Source organism: Paramormyrops kingsleyae, chromosome 4 (assembly GCF_048594095.1).
Source record: "Paramormyrops kingsleyae isolate MSU_618 chromosome 4, PKINGS_0.4, whole genome shotgun sequence".
Classification (NCBI taxonomy): Eukaryota; Metazoa; Chordata; class Actinopteri; order Osteoglossiformes; family Mormyridae; genus Paramormyrops; species Paramormyrops kingsleyae.
In genome coordinates this window covers 19,561,062-19,573,480 of record NC_132800.1, presented here as the reverse complement: position 1 = coordinate 19,573,480, position 12,419 = coordinate 19,561,062, and the positions used below count along the sequence as shown (strand labels likewise).

The 12,419-nt window shown below is 42.1% G+C and overlaps 1 protein-coding gene across 1 annotated transcript; it reads left to right on the top strand.

Moving 5' to 3' along the window:
- The first annotated feature begins 1,283 nt into the window (after nucleotides 1–1,283).
- LOC111860261 (tripartite motif-containing protein 16-like) lies at nucleotides 1,284–8,014 on the top strand. The gene is made up of 6 exons (XM_072710785.1): nucleotides 1,284–2,107; nucleotides 3,066–3,161; nucleotides 5,539–5,772; nucleotides 5,943–6,102; nucleotides 6,404–6,463; nucleotides 6,855–8,014. Exons 1-6 carry the CDS (start codon nucleotides 1,478–1,480, stop codon nucleotides 7,367–7,369), a joined length of 1,695 nt encoding a protein of 564 aa, XP_072566886.1. The 5' UTR covers nucleotides 1,284–1,477; the 3' UTR covers nucleotides 7,370–8,014.
- Nucleotides 8,015–12,419: the final 4,405 nt, after the last annotated feature.

The following is a 12,419-nucleotide window of genomic DNA, read 5'->3' as shown; positions in this document are numbered from 1 at the left end:
TTGCACGTCTGGTATCTAATCAGCTAACTTTACTTACAGTGAGAACTACTTCGACAAAGAATAAAATATAGGGAGCTACACATTTGATACAAACTGGGTGGGGGGTTGTGAAGGCAAATTTGTCAACTGGGGGTGTATCTCGGTTAGAAGTAAACATGAAAGTATGTTTTTGGGTGTGAATATACTGTATAGCATGTGTCCATATGCATGTGAGTATGTTTGCTATGAAGGTACAAAGGTCACGCCTGCTTAGGTAAAGGGAGGAGAAACAGGTAAATCCTGTAAGGTATGATTCTTAAAGGGAGCTTAAATTGCAACACAGTTCTTGAAAATGTTCAGAAACATTCACAGTCCTGTAGCACGAAAATGCAACTTTAAATAAGTCCTAAAATGATGTGAGATTGCGAGGAGGTGTGGGGTCTCAGGGTGTAACTTTGTTTCCATGTTCTCCCTAGATTGGTTTTCTCTCCATACCTTGGACACTAAAACATGCGATCAGCCGATTGGGATCTCTAAGCTGCCCTTAGTCTGTATGTGTGAGTTTGTGCTCTGCTATAAACTAGTATCCTATCCATCGTGCCCCCCGCCCTGTGCCCCCTGGGACAGGCTCCAGGCTCCACACCCCCCTGTACAGGATAAGCAGTAATGGAGGACGGATCCACACTGTTCCAAAGAAAGGGCTCCAGCTCCCTTCAGGATTTCAGACCAGCTGCTCTCACTTCACTCCTCCAGGGTTTGTGTGTGTGGTTCCCACTCCTGGCTCTGCATAGAAGCTTTCTCTGCCAAAACCTGACATAGTCTGTCTCTAACTTCACATACCTGTATGTTAACCCTGATGCCACTTCATAGCTTCAATCCCATCAGCATTTCGCTGTAAATCCACTTCATCTGGAGAAAAAGCAACAAAATTTAAAATGGTTCATTTGCAGTATAACTGCTCGCTTCTACCCATCTGCCTTCTGCATAATGTCTGTTTCCAGGCATTTTCTGCGCCCTGGTCTGGTGTCTGTGCCCAGGATGGGGTGCCAACCCATTGCAGGGCAAACACACCATACAATCTGGTAACTGAAATTCACCTTTGTTGGACTGTGGGGGGAAACCTAGAGGAAACCCCAAGGATGATATGGGAGAACATGCAAACTCCACAGCCATAGAGCCGTAGTAGGGACTCGAACCCTGGTCCCAGAGGTGTGGGGAACCAGTGCTGACAACTGCGGCAACAAGCCTCCGGCTAATTTATTTATGGTATCAGATTGTAGGAATAGAGCTGGTTTGGGCAAAAGACAATGCAAGTAACTGTTACCCTCATTAAGGCTAAATAAATATTTGCTGTGTGTATAGTTGTATGATTAACTATTTTATTCATAAACTCCAGCTCCACTGTTTGCCCAGTCTGCTCTTCTCAGTCTGGCCTCAGTCCAAAACCACACCTACTGCAGACTGAGAAGCAGAAAGTTCCTCCCACCGTCACACACAGATGACTGAGAAAACGAAACTGAATCCTATCAGTGTTTGTGGTAAAATGGCAGAAGACAGAGTTGCAGTGGATGCAAATGAGTTCAGCTGTGCAATCTGTCTGGATCTACTGAAGGATCCAGTGACTATTCCCTGTGGACACAGTTACTGTATGAGCTGCATTAAGAGCTGCTGGGATCGGGAGGATCATGCTGGAGTTTACAGCTGCCCCCAGTGTAGACAGACCTTCACACCCAGACCTGTTCTGGGCAGAAACACCATACTGGCTGAAGTGGTGGAAAAACAGAAGAGGACTGGACTACAAGCAGCTACTCCTGCTGACCAGTATGCTGGAGATGCGGAGTGTAACGTCTGTACTGGGAGAAAACACAAAGCTGTCAAGTCCTGCCTGGTGTGTCTGGCCTCCTACTGTGAAACTGACCTGCAGCTTCACAATAAACTCCACCATGCAAAACAACACAAGCTGATTGATGCCATCAGCCATCTGAAGGACAAGGTCTGTTCCCACCATGACAAACCCCTGGAGATCTACTGCTGTACTGACCAGCAGTGTATCTGTTATCACTGTACAATGGATGAACACAGAGGCCATGATACAGTCTCAGCTGCTGTAGGAAGGGCAGAGAAACAGGTCAGACTGGAAACACTCACATATAAAAATGTTTTTTGTCGCATGTAAATAAGTTTGCATTGAAGAGAGAGAGATTGTGATTAAGCCTGGTTAGTTGCATGAAAGGAAAATGCTCTGAAAATGTCCTATAACTGAATAAAGAGAAATTTTACCATCACCTTAACTTTTATCAGTAGCTGTGTCCTTAGTGAGGCACACCTGTGTCAAGATGTTAATAAAAAGTGTTAAAAATTCTGATCGAATTCCTATTGGAAACCCTTTCAAAAAAAAAGATCTTGAATGGCTCAGATGTGTGAGCTAAGAGGTCTTACATATGGTGTGACTGTTGGCCCTAAGCGTTGTGGTTCCAGCATCTCAGGAACAGCCACCATCCCGGGATTTCCCCACACTACAGAGTGTAGAGTTCACTGAGCACTGTGCAGTAAACGTAAAACACCCAGACTGTGGTAGTTCTGTGGGCAAAACCACCTTGTTAATAAGAAAGGTCAGGGGACAATGACCAGACTTGTTAACTCCATCTAACAGAAAGCCACACGTGCAATTATAACAGTGCAGTAACAGTTTCTGAACACACATCTAATCTGCACATGAAGTGGTTCTGGAGGCAAAGTGGGTCCTACCCGGTACTAGCTGGTTGTTCTTAATGAAGTGGCAACTAAGCACATGTATTATCTATAGAAAGTGAACTTCAGGTTGACTGTTAACTCTTTTCACATCCCTCACTGGGAATATGAGTCAAAGGGTTTATCCTACCTACACTCAATAAATCATTTAAGTATATAAATCCATCCATCCATCCCCTACCCACTTATCTGGGTCAGGGTCACAGGGAGTGCCTGGAGCCTTTCCCAGGCAGCATAGGGCCCAAGGCTGGGGTCCACCCTGGACAGGATTATTAATGAATGTGACTCCGGCTAATGAAACCAACTTGTTGTATCATCTTTTTTTCCATAAGTAGAAACAAATGGGTGAAACTCAGAGGGAATTTCAGCAGACAATTCAGATGAGAGAGAAGGAGCTGCAGGAGCTGAGAGAGGCTGTGGGCTCATTCACAGTAAGTATGAACCTGAAGAGAAGATAACAGCTGGCTTGTAGGAACCATTTCAGGCTTCAATCGAGACTCTTCTAAGACGGGTAACTTAAGTCCTTTAAGGTTTAATTAATGTAAGGTCACTGTGGGATATAATGAGTCAGGGTTCTCCCAGAGGGGGGGGGGATAATGGCACTGAACAGGAGGGTTGAACTGAAGTCTTTCTCAAATAATAATAACAATAACAAGAATAATAGATATTTTTTATTGATCCTCATAGGGAAATTCTCTTTTACGCATCCCCCAGTTTGCTCTCTGTAGGTTATAGCCAGCTCCTGTCCACCCGTAGCAGCACCCAGGGAGCTGGGGGTTAAGGGCCTTGCTCAAGGACCCGCAGACGTAATGGCCCTTAAATGGTATAAACCTAGGGTTCATGTTATTGAGACTGTGCCGGTTCCTTGGACTTCTGAATGTAAGATCACTGGCTCCAAAGGCGTTACTAATAAATGAAATGATTACTGATTTTAGTCTTGGTGCCCTATGCCTTACTGAGATCTGGCTTAAACCGAATGAATTCATGGAACTAAATTAATCTACTCCTGCTGAATACAGTAATAAGCATAACCCTCAACCAAATGGCAAATTGATTTAGGAAATTATAGAATTATCTCAAATCATCCTTTCATTTCAAAGATCCTGGAAAAAGCTGTTGTTCATCAGCTGTATTCTTTCCTACAGAAAAATAATGCTAATGAATTATATCAGTCTGGCTTCAAACCAAACCATAGCACAGAAACAGCTTTTATCATGATGATTTGCTTATGACTTCTGACCATTGTTGTATATCTTTGTAGGTGTTTCTAGATCTAACTGCAGCATTCAATACTGTGGACATAATATCCTCGTGGACTGGCTAGAATCTGTGTTTGGCATTAAGGGGACAGCTCTCTCTTGGTTTCACTCTGATTTAGCTGATTTTTATCAGTTTGTCCATTTGAACAATGAATCTTCCAAACCCACTAAAGGCAAATATGGTGTCCCACAGGGATCAGTACTGGGCCCGCTACTGTTCACTTTATATATGCTCCTGGTAACATTATTAGAAATCAATGGTGTTGAGTTTCAGTGTTATGTTGATGATACACAGTTATACGTATCTGTTACACCAGATGATTCATACTGCTAGTTGGACACAAGGCTGCTTGAAATGAGTTTGACAACCTCAATCTCGGTGGTTTTCCTACTCAGTTTAAAACAGTGGTCAGGGATCTTGGTGTCCTGGTAGATTCAGATCTAGGTTTCGATGCTCACATGAGGAGCATTACAATACAATTACTGTGTTCTACCATCTACAGAACATATAGCCAAGCTTTAGAAGATGCTCTCCTTTCATGATGAAGAAAAACTAATACAAGCCTTTATACCTGCCTTACTGGACTACTGTAATGCCCTCTTTTCTGGTCGCCCAACCAGATCATTACATTAACTACAGCTAATACAAAATGCAGCAGCCAGAGTTCTATGCTCCCTTCACAGGCTTCCAGTCTTGGCTTGACTACAAAATACTGCTGTTAACTTATAAAGCACTGTATGGCCTTGCACCAGAATACCACTGGGGATCTACTGGTCTCCTACAACCCTCCTCACCTACTGCAATCTCAAGGCACAGGATATCTATTAGTACCTACAGTAGAAAATAACTATAGCAGGCTGCAGAGCATTCTCTTATAGAGCTCCACAGCAGATCCACAGCGTCTTCCAGCGGATGAGACTTTTGCCATCTTGATCATGTGACTTTGACTTCCTCTGCTGGCCCCTGGAGGACGGGCTCCCCCTTTGAGTCTGGTTAGGGTTAGGGCTTCCTCTACTGCCCCCTGGAGGTTGGACTCCCCCTTTGAGTCTGATTCCTCCCAAGGTTCCTTCTTTCTAGGGAGTTTTTCTTGCCACTGTCGCCTCTGGCTTACCTACTGTACTGGGGGCTTTGGGCAGGGATAATGCAAATTGCTGTGAGACAATGTAATGTTGTGAAAATGCACTAGATTAATAAAATTGAACTGAATAAAAAAAGTTGCCATCATACAACTATGTAATGCTAAGAAACCAAAAAGTCACATATCAAACTGAGACCCAGTATTGACAACCAACCTGCCCCACACAGCCACCAGTCTCTGCCAAATCCCTGCAGCTGACAGTGTATGAGCTTAATGAGGGATCATTTCCAATCAGTGCTGGCTGGGTTTCAGCACCTGAGGCATCCAGCATTGTGACGCTCCAAACCACAGCCCTGTGCTGTTTTTATACCTCCTGTCAGCTCACATAACTATTGTACAATGAGGCTCTCTGGAGTCTCAAAAGGGGCCAATTGTAATTTACCGTCCTCTACTCCCTGTGTCACCAACAGAGCTCAGCACAGTCAGCAGTGGAGGACAGTGAGAGAATCTTCACTGAGATGATCCTCTCCATTGAGAGAAGACGCTCTGAGGTGACAAAGCTGATCAGAGATCAGGAGAAGGCTGCAGTGAGTCAGGCTGAAGGAGACATGGAGAGACTGAAGCAGGATATTGATGAACTGAAGAGGAGACACTCTGAGCTGGAGCAGCTTTCACACACAGAGGATCACATCCATGTCCTCCAGGTAACAGAACAGCTACTTTGGCAACAAGAAAACCAGAGTATTCAGATGAATGCATATTGTAATTTGTATTCCAACTTGTTTGTCCTTTTTCAGAAATTAATGTTCCTTTTTGCTAGATAGCAATACACATTTGTTTTGGTGAAGCTGTTTATCTCATTTTGCGTCTGTAGATGTGCCGGGGTCTTCCTGTCACCCCTGTAGCCGGATTTGGACCCAGAATCTCTGTCAGTCCACACTGCTATTTTGAAAATGTGAAGAAGTTGTTTTCTGAACTGAAGGATCAACTGGAGAATATTTGCGAAAAGGAAACAGCAGAGATCCATCAAACAGGTTCATAAATACATTTTCCAGTCTATTCATGTTCAGTACAGATCAGGCAGAGATGGGTCAGTTTCTGTTAGTTTCTGTTACCAATTAGATTAAATCTTTCAGAAAACCTTTGAAATAGCAGGAATCATGTACCTGCAAAATGATGCGATCCAAAAACTATTCTCTATTTCTATTGTATTTCACTGAAGTTGATTATCACATTTTAACATGTCCCCATAATGATAATATCCAAGTGCTGATGTCCATCTCCCAAAAGTAAATTCCTTTTACTCACATCCCTGTTTCTCTCTGTCTCTTCTAGTTGCCAAAGACGCCGTCTTACCAATATTAGTGCCCAGGACCAGAGCAGAATTCTTACAATGTGAGTCTGTTCACACACACGCTTCTCTCTCCCTGTATGAGGTGGAGTGTGTTTTATTGTGTTTCGTTTTCTTCTGCTAGATGAGCTTCTCTTTCTCTCTCCCGCTGCCTCCATTCACATTTACATGAGCTGTTTATGTCAGGAGACTTTGAATCTGTTTGCAATGTGGCTGCTGATGTTTAATATTATTTTGCTTATCATGTTGTTCTCTGAGATGTCCGTGTTGTGAATATGACCATATAAGCATGAAAGGGTAAACATATACAGTATTTATTTATACATACTTTTCAAAATACCTTTCCAAGCATTAAACCAAAAAAGTGAACACCCTTCTTTAATATAAGGAGTGAATAAGACCAAAACATCACCTTCTGACCTTCTCCTCCATCAGATTCCTGTCAGCTCACTCTGGATCCCAACACAGCAAACAATAACCTCCATCTGTCTGAGGGGAACAGAGTGGTGACATGGAAGGAAGAGACACAGCCATATCCTGATCACCAGGAGAGGTTTGACTCATTCTATTATGTGCTGTGTACAGAGGGTCTGACTGGGTGCTGCTACTGGGAAGTTGAGTGGAGCGGGAAAGGGGTCGGTATAGCCGTCACATATAAAGGGATCAGCAGGAAAGGAGGGAGTGATGACAGCAGGCTTGGATACAATGACAAGTCCTGGCGTTTGTACTGCTCAACCTCCAGTTACTTATTCCGGCATAACAATAAGAAGACTGCGATAGCTGCCCCCCCCTCCCCCAGGATAGGAGTGTACCTGGATCACAGGGCAGGAACTCTGTCCTTCTACAGCGTCTCTGACACAGTGACCCTCCTGCACAGGGTCCAGGCCACATTCACTGAGCCTCTCTATCCTGGGTTTGGGCTTTATAAAGGTACAGCAAAACTGTGCTAAGTAATATAAGAAATAACTATTTGAATTTTATGTATTTAATCTTTAGTGTGAAAAGTGGAAATAATTAATATGAAAATAAATACAATAAAAATACAATTTACAAATTTCTTATAACTTGTGCATATTAAGCATTTGTATGTGGAAATAACAACAAAATAAAAATCAATACCTAAGTTTTTATGTGAAATTTCTGTACAATGACCCTGAAGCTTGATCCCACCTGTATGTGTGTCTGTGTGTATTCATTTAATTATCAGTAACAGGTTTAGTTAGCATTTAATGATAGTAGCAGGTTTTTAATTTTCAATAATAGTAGCAGGTTTAGTTAGCAAAATGATTCCGTCAAATGAAAATGATCATTTTTGCCAAGAATAATTTTTATGCAGTCATTTATACTTTTAACTAAATCATTATAAGTCCATCAGTTATCATATAAGATATCTCTATGAATAATTAAAGATTGCTTAAATAAGGATAATGCTGGAGTTTTAAAATCATTTATGTACTTTACCAACTGAGAATTTGGAAAGCAAATTAATTAATAAAATATAGCAGCATATGTTGTTTTTCTACTCTGACTATTTTCCATTTTCCGTTTCCATTATATAAATATATATATAAATCTTCATGGGACAGGCTGAACTGTATAAAGTGGATATCAAACACTGGTGGAGTTATACCCAACACGTGTTGAGTGTATCTCCCTCCGGATCAGCAGACTGTGGACCTTGAACCAAGACATCACAAGACATTACATTTTTTTTTTTAAATAAAATGACACTGTAATGATTATACAGAGCGAATCCAAGTGCAGAGATGGCTGTTGTAATGAAACACACAGATCGTGCTGAAAAACAGATTCGTAAGTGGGGATAGAAGAGACTGAAACAAGATAAAACAGGAGACAACACACAGGTACAGACAAAAGCTCCTTAACAGGAAGGTAATGAGCGAGGCTGAGAAACAAACAGGCGAGTATCGTGGGTCCAAGGAACAGAAAACACGGGTCAAATGTGGCACAACAATGGATATCACAAGAAATGCTGAGTACAGTGCAGATACTCAATACCTCAGTACTTCACAGTGGGCTAGTGGAGTAACTGGGCTGTATAAACACTAAGTGCCAGTCATGTGAAATGAACTGCAGCGGGTTAGAATCCCGGGGATGATGATCGGTGTAGGTGGGACCGTGTCGGTGCGGCTTGGCACAGGTGTGGTTGGTCCAATGCAGGCGTGACAGACACAGGTGCTGTGAAAGTCAGCTCTGTTAGCTGACAGTGATCAGTTCTAATACATTCTGTACAAGCCAATTGACGCCACATAAACCAGTAAAATGTCAAATTCACACTTAAATGAACAAAGACACTGAATAGCGTTGCGGGGCTTAACCCTCTCTCTCCCCCTCCACCCACCTCCTTGATTGCCAATTATTTTGCTACTGGCTTCCATGAGAAGTTGGCAGCCCGTGTTGTGTTACTGAAGACCAGCCTTAGTCTCTTAACCACTTTTTCACGGACTAGGTCTTGTCTTGGAATTGAAATCATTGAATTGGTCTAAGACTAGACCCGTGGATTGCAGTCATCATTTTACCAATTGTTTTTTTCCGCCACAGTGATAGACTTTCTCCGACACTCCTCTAAAAATAATGAAACACCTTAATAAAAAAACTCTTTCAGCTGACACTGTTCAGTTATGTCTAGTACATTTTGTACAAGCTCATTGGTGCCACATACTGTACACTCACCTAAAGGATTATTAGGAACACCTGTTCAATTTCTCATTAATGCAATTATCTAATCAACCAATCACATGGCAGTTGCTTCAATGCATTTAGGGGTGTGGTCCTGGTCAAGACAATCTCCTGAACTCCAAACTGAATGTCAGAATGGGAAAGAAAGGTGATTTAAGCAATTTTGAACGTGGCATGGTTGTTGGTGCCAGACGGGCCGGTCTGAGTATTTCACAATCTGCTCAGTTACTGGGATTTTCACGCACAACCATTTCTAGGGTTTACAAAGAATGGTGTGCAAAGGGAAAAACATCCAGTATGCGGCAGTCCTGTGGCCGAAAATGCCTTGTTGATGCTAGAGGTCAGAGGAGAGTGGGCCAACTGATTCAAGCTGATAGAAGAGCAACTTTGACTGAAATAACCACTCGTTACAACCGAGGTATGCAGCAAAGCATTTGTGAAGCCACAACACGCACAACCTTGAGGCGGATGGGCTACAACAGCAGAAGACCCCACCGGGTACCACTCATCTCCACTACAAATAGGAAAAAGAGGCTACAATTTGCACGAGCTCACCAAAATTGGACAGTTGAAGACTGGAAAAATGTTGCCTGGTCTGAGGAGTCTCGATTTCTGTTGAGACATTCAAATGGTAGAGTCAGAATTTGGCGTTAACAGAATGAGAACATGGATCCATCATGCCTTGTTACCACTGTGCAGGCTGGTGGTGGTGGTGTAATGGTGTGGGGGATGTTTTCTTGGCACACTTTAGGCCCCTTAGTGCCAATTGGGCATCGTTTAAATGCCACGGCCTACCTGAGCATTGTTTCTGACCATGTCCATCCCTTTATGACCACCATGTACCCATCCTCTGATGCCTACTTCCAGCAGGATAATGCACCATGTCACAAAGCTCTAATCATTTTAAATTGGTTTCTTGAACATGACAATGAGTTCACTGTACTAAAATGGCCCCCACAGTCACCAGATCTCAACCCAATAGAGCATCTTTGGGATGTGGTGGAACGGGAGCTTCGTGCCCTGGATGTGCATCCCACAAATCTCCATCAACTGCAAGATGCTATCCTATCAATATGGGCCAACATTTCTAAAGAATGCTTTCAGCACCTTGTTGAATCAATGCCACGTAGAATTAAGGCAGTTCTGAAGGCGAAAGGGGGTCAAACACCGTATTAGTATGGTGTTCCTAATAATCCTTTAGGTGAGTGTACACCAATAGGCCTCTCAGCTACTTTTGAGGTAGTCTGACATGCCTTGATATTTTAAAATATTTCAAATATCTAAAAAACATTTATCCCAAAGTGTTACATGTGCTTTTATTCAGCACAAACTCAGCACCAATAATCTGAGACCACTTAGAATGTTATTATTCTATTTTTTGTTAAAATCAACTTTTAAATATATACTTTCCAAAAGTAAAAATACAATGATCTATTTATTGGGGGCAGGGAATGAATCCAAATTAAATATTGGGGGATACACACACCTGTGTCAATCTGTTTGTACCATTTATGTTTTCTGTATGAGAAAATCATCTGTTGTTGGTTTAACACTGACCACATTACTCAGTGACTTTGTTCATCTAAGAAATTGACACATTATTGGTTTATGTGTCTAAGGAGTGGGTTTTATATTATCCCATGGATCTGGCTGAGTATCAGTCATTCTGTCATCATTCTCTACTTTCCACTACCACACACTCAAGTTCTCCTTCACTTCCAACCCCCTCCATAACCCCCCCCCCACTCACCCACCACCCTGACTGCTGATGATTTTGCTACTTGCTTCTATGAGAAGCTGACAGCCAGTGTTGTGTTACTCGATTCCGGTCTTGGCCTTTTAACCACATTTTCACTGACTAGGTCTTGGCTTGGAAATTAAATAATTTCAACTCAGTCTTGAATTGGTCTCGGACTAGACCTGTGGTTTGGAGCCATAATTTTAGAGGGACATGCAAAACCAGTTGTTTTTTTCAGCCGCAGTGATAAACCTTCTTATAAACTCCTCTCAAAATAATGATACACTTTAATAAAATAAATGTAATAAATGAAAATAAAATTAATCTGTTTTTCACATCCATCATTTTGGCTGCATATGATGTGGAAGGGGTTTCCAGTCCGTTTAGGTCAGAGGATGTAGCAGTGGGCTAAGCCTCTCAGCCTGTAATTAGAAGGTCACCTATTCAAGCCCATCCTTGGCACATCGGGCGGGGGGGGTGCTAGAGCAAGGGCCTCAACCCCCAGCTTCCTGGGTGCCACAGGAGTTGGCTGCCCTTTGCTGCCCTTCATGGCTGCCTTGCTTTCACCTACAAAGAGCAAGTTGGGGGGAGGTTTAATGAGAATTTCCCTATATGACTCAGTAAAATATATTAGAATGCTCATTATTCTTATGTTCCTCCACAGTCTGCCATAGGCCAAGCTCTACACTCCTCAGACCAATGATATCATCAGAACCAGAATGACCATGGTCACCATTTAGGTCTTATGTGTTTATTTCTCCTAGAACTTCTTGTGAGTTACACAGGTATATTTTTTTTGCTATTTAAATTAGTAATTTGATTGTTTTGCCATTTCTTTAGGCATTCTGAATTACTATGACACACACAGATCATGCTCAAAAAAACAGATGATTTTCACATTTATGTGTAAGTTGTATACTGTTGTGAATTTGTGATAAATTGCTAATGTTTGGAAGCAAGAGATTGTCTCCCTTCTTTATTGAAATGCATTTATTTTTTTGCTTAAAAAAACACAATTTAACATAAATATTAGTAGGGGTGATGATGATAGGTTAAAAGAAAAGCATTGTCTTGAAAATGGTCTTGATATTTTCTGGTCTTCTGGACTCAGTGTCGACCTCCCCAAAATCTTGACTCAGACTCTACGCTAAATGTGGTAAGATCTAGACTTACCACATTAGGTAGGGAGATGCCTATTTCTACCTACTGCTCAGACCATCTGACCAAAAACAGACATTGTTGGACTCCGGCACTCCACCAGAGGTTTCTACATTCTGTCCTATATCTGCTGACCCGTTAGGCCTAGACTCAAACATCTCCATCCTTTTCCAGGATTATTCAGTACTGTCTGACTATTTAATACATTGGCCACCAGTGACAGTCGGTACTCCATTTACCAACATTACTCCTGTACTGTTTCTACACCCTGGATGGTCTTCTGACACTTTGGACCCTTCAGTCACTGCTTGTAGTTACTAGTTAGACTTTTTTGATTGCATTCACAGATCTTTGTGGGGACCTGAAAAATGGTCCCCATAATGTTAAAACGACAGATTTTTATT

Bases quoted from the DNA above. Each gene is read 5' to 3' on its own strand.
- LOC111860261 (XM_072710785.1), top strand. From the start codon at position 1,478: ATGACTGAGAAAACGAAACTGAATCCTATCAGTGTTTGTGGTAAAATG. The intron at 5,773-5,942 runs GTAACAGAACAG...TTGCGTCTGTAG, and splicing joins ATCACATCCATGTCCTCCAG to ATGTGCCGGGGTCTTCCTGT. The intron at 6,103-6,403 runs GTTCATAAATAC...TGTCTCTTCTAG, and splicing joins AGCAGAGATCCATCAAACAG to TTGCCAAAGACGCCGTCTTA.